General features: G+C 49.2%; 1 protein-coding gene across 2 annotated transcripts in view; it reads right to left on the bottom strand.

Annotated features, from left to right (window-relative positions):
- LOC143276014 (uncharacterized) overlaps positions 1-2,500 on the bottom strand; it is a 13,218-nt gene that overhangs the window by 8,290 nt on the left and 2,428 nt on the right. For both annotated transcript variants that reach the window (XM_076580396.1, XM_076580395.1), the window contains exons 2-3: positions 1,278-1,449; positions 650-814 (exon numbers count right to left, since the gene is read on the bottom strand). In XM_076580396.1, the coding sequence (XP_076436511.1) occupies positions 650-814; positions 1,278-1,404 (292 nt within the window). In that variant the 5' untranslated portion in view covers positions 1,405-1,449. The remainder of the gene's footprint in view (positions 1-649; positions 815-1,277; positions 1,450-2,500) is intronic.

The raw sequence follows: 2,500 nt of genomic DNA, 5'->3' as shown, positions 1-2,500 counted from the left end.
TCCCCTCCTTCCTTCCTTCCCTCCTTCCTTCCTTCCTCCTTCCCTCCCTCCTTCCTTCCTTCCCTCCTTCCTTCCCACCTTCCTTCCCTCCCTCCTTCCTTCCTTCCCACCTTTCTTCCTCCCCTCCTTCCTTCCTTCCCACCTTTCTTCCTCCCCTCCTTCCTTCCCACCTTCCTTCCCTCCCTCCTTCCTTCCTTCCTACCTTCCTTCCTCCCCTCCTTCCTTCCTTCCCTCTTTCCTTCCTTCCTCCTTCCCTCCCTCCTTCCTTCCTTCCTTCCCACCTTCCTTCCCTCCCTCCTTCCTTCCTTCCTTCCCACCTTCCTTCCCTCCCTCCTTCCTTCCTTCCCTCCTTCCTTCCTTCCTCCTTCCTTCCTTCCCTCCCTCCTTCCTTCCCTCCCTCCCTCCTTCCTTCCCTCCTTCCTTCCCTCCCTCCTTCCTTCCTTCCCTCCTTCCTTCCCACCTTCCTTCCCTCCCTCCTTCCTTCCTTCCCTCCTTCCTTCCCACCTTCCTTCCCTCCCTCCTTCCTTCCTTCCCACCTTCCTTCCTTCCCTCCTTCCTTCCCACCTTCCTTTCCTCCCTTCCTTCCCACCTTCCCTCCCTCCCTCCCTCCTTCCTTCCTTCCTTCCTTCCCCACTATTCCCAGACTCACCGTTCCACCGAGTGAAGCCGGAACTGCCCCGGCACTTGCCCTTGATGCCCACCACGCTGGCCGACACCACCGGGCCCTTGTAGCACTTCAGGATCGTCGGAGAGGCCTTCAGGTCACTGGCCTTCAAGGTGAAGGTCGTCTTGCTTTTACAGCGGTTCCCACGTGCTGGAAAGATGGGGGTGGGGGTGGGGGGAGAGTAGGGGAGGGGGGGGGATAATGATGATAAATGATGACGATGATGATGATGATGATGATGATGATGATGATGATGTCAATGATACCGATGATAGTGATAATGGCGACAACGACAGGAGATAGTGCGTCCAATCTCTAATGCTGCTGCTGGTGGTGGTGGTGCTGGTAGTGATGATGGCAATGATGATGGTGATGGGGATAATGACAACGACAGAGACAGTGATGAGCTCCCCCACCCACCCCCACCCCGTCCCCTCTCTCCCTCCCTCCCTCCCTCCATCCCCACGTTCAATCCCGAGCGATGCTGCTGCTGCTGCTAATTATGATGATGATTGCAGCACCACCACCATCACACACACACCGCGCCACACTCAACCTCCCCCCCCCACATCCCCCTCCCTCCACACCCCACCCCACACACCGCGAAGAGTACCTTGCTTGCCCGATCTGCCAGCCCTGTTCCCGCTGTCTCTCTTGCCCTCCGACAGCCGAAACAGCACAACAGACAGCAGACAGCAGAGGAGAAGGGTGTACCCTAGGGCGTTCCTCTTCAGCCCCATTTCTTTTTCTTCTTTTTTTCTGGTTCAGCTTACTCGTTGTGTATCCTAGGAGGGGAAAAAAAATAATGGTATTTATATAGCGCTGAATCTTGTGCATAGACAAATCTAAGCGCTTTCGCACCAGTCATTCTCACGCACGCATAACTCTAAAACTGAAGAAACTGAGGACAAGGAAGAGGCAGGGAAGGGAGACAACAACAACAATAGAAGCATGCGCTATGATGGTCGCAAACATTTACATCATTGGTAAAAGTCTTAATAATTAATTAACTCACGCTGGACGGGGCATTCTTTTCCCCTTGCTAATCTCCCCCAGGGACAGAGACACCGTAATAATAATAATAATAATAATGATTATGATGATGATGGTGATGATGATGATGATGATGATGATGATGATAATAATAAATAATAATAGTAATGATGCTGCTGCTGCTGATGATGATGATAATAATGATGGTGATAATAATAATAATAATAATAATAATAATAATAATAATAATAATAATAATCATGAATATTTGGACGCTCTAATAATAATAATGAATATTTGGACGCTCTATCTCCGAAGAGCCCAGAGCGTTAACAACATTTTTGTAATACAATTACACATACATACATACATTGATGTAGAATACACTTCATAACATTCATTTGCCCATACGCATCCTTAAATAAACAGGTCACACACACACACACACACACACACACACACACACACACACACACACACACACACAATGTTGACAATGCTGTATAGTCTGTTGCACAAGGCATAGGCAAAACTGTGCGTATTCGATAGTCTATAGACAAAACGAGCATAGGCGATACGCCCCTAGACTAAACGAGCGTAGGCGATACGCCTGTAGGCAAAAACGAGCTGTAGGCGATTCGCCTGTAGGCTAAACGTAGGGGACAGGTTAGCGACTACAAACTACTGTGGCAGTATGACACTTTTGTTGGGTGTAGTAAATAACATTTCTATCGCCGGAAGCCATGCTATTTGCTTGGTGGGCAGTTAAGTTCATGACATTTTATGAACTCATAAGGTAGTCATGGATCAACGTCAGGCTGAACACTGTACTGATATCTATTG

The sequence above is a fragment of the Babylonia areolata genome, chromosome 31 (assembly GCF_041734735.1).
Source record: "Babylonia areolata isolate BAREFJ2019XMU chromosome 31, ASM4173473v1, whole genome shotgun sequence".
NCBI lineage: Eukaryota > Metazoa > Mollusca > Gastropoda > Neogastropoda > Buccinidae > Babylonia > Babylonia areolata.
This window is presented reverse-complemented; position numbering and strand designations above follow the sequence as displayed.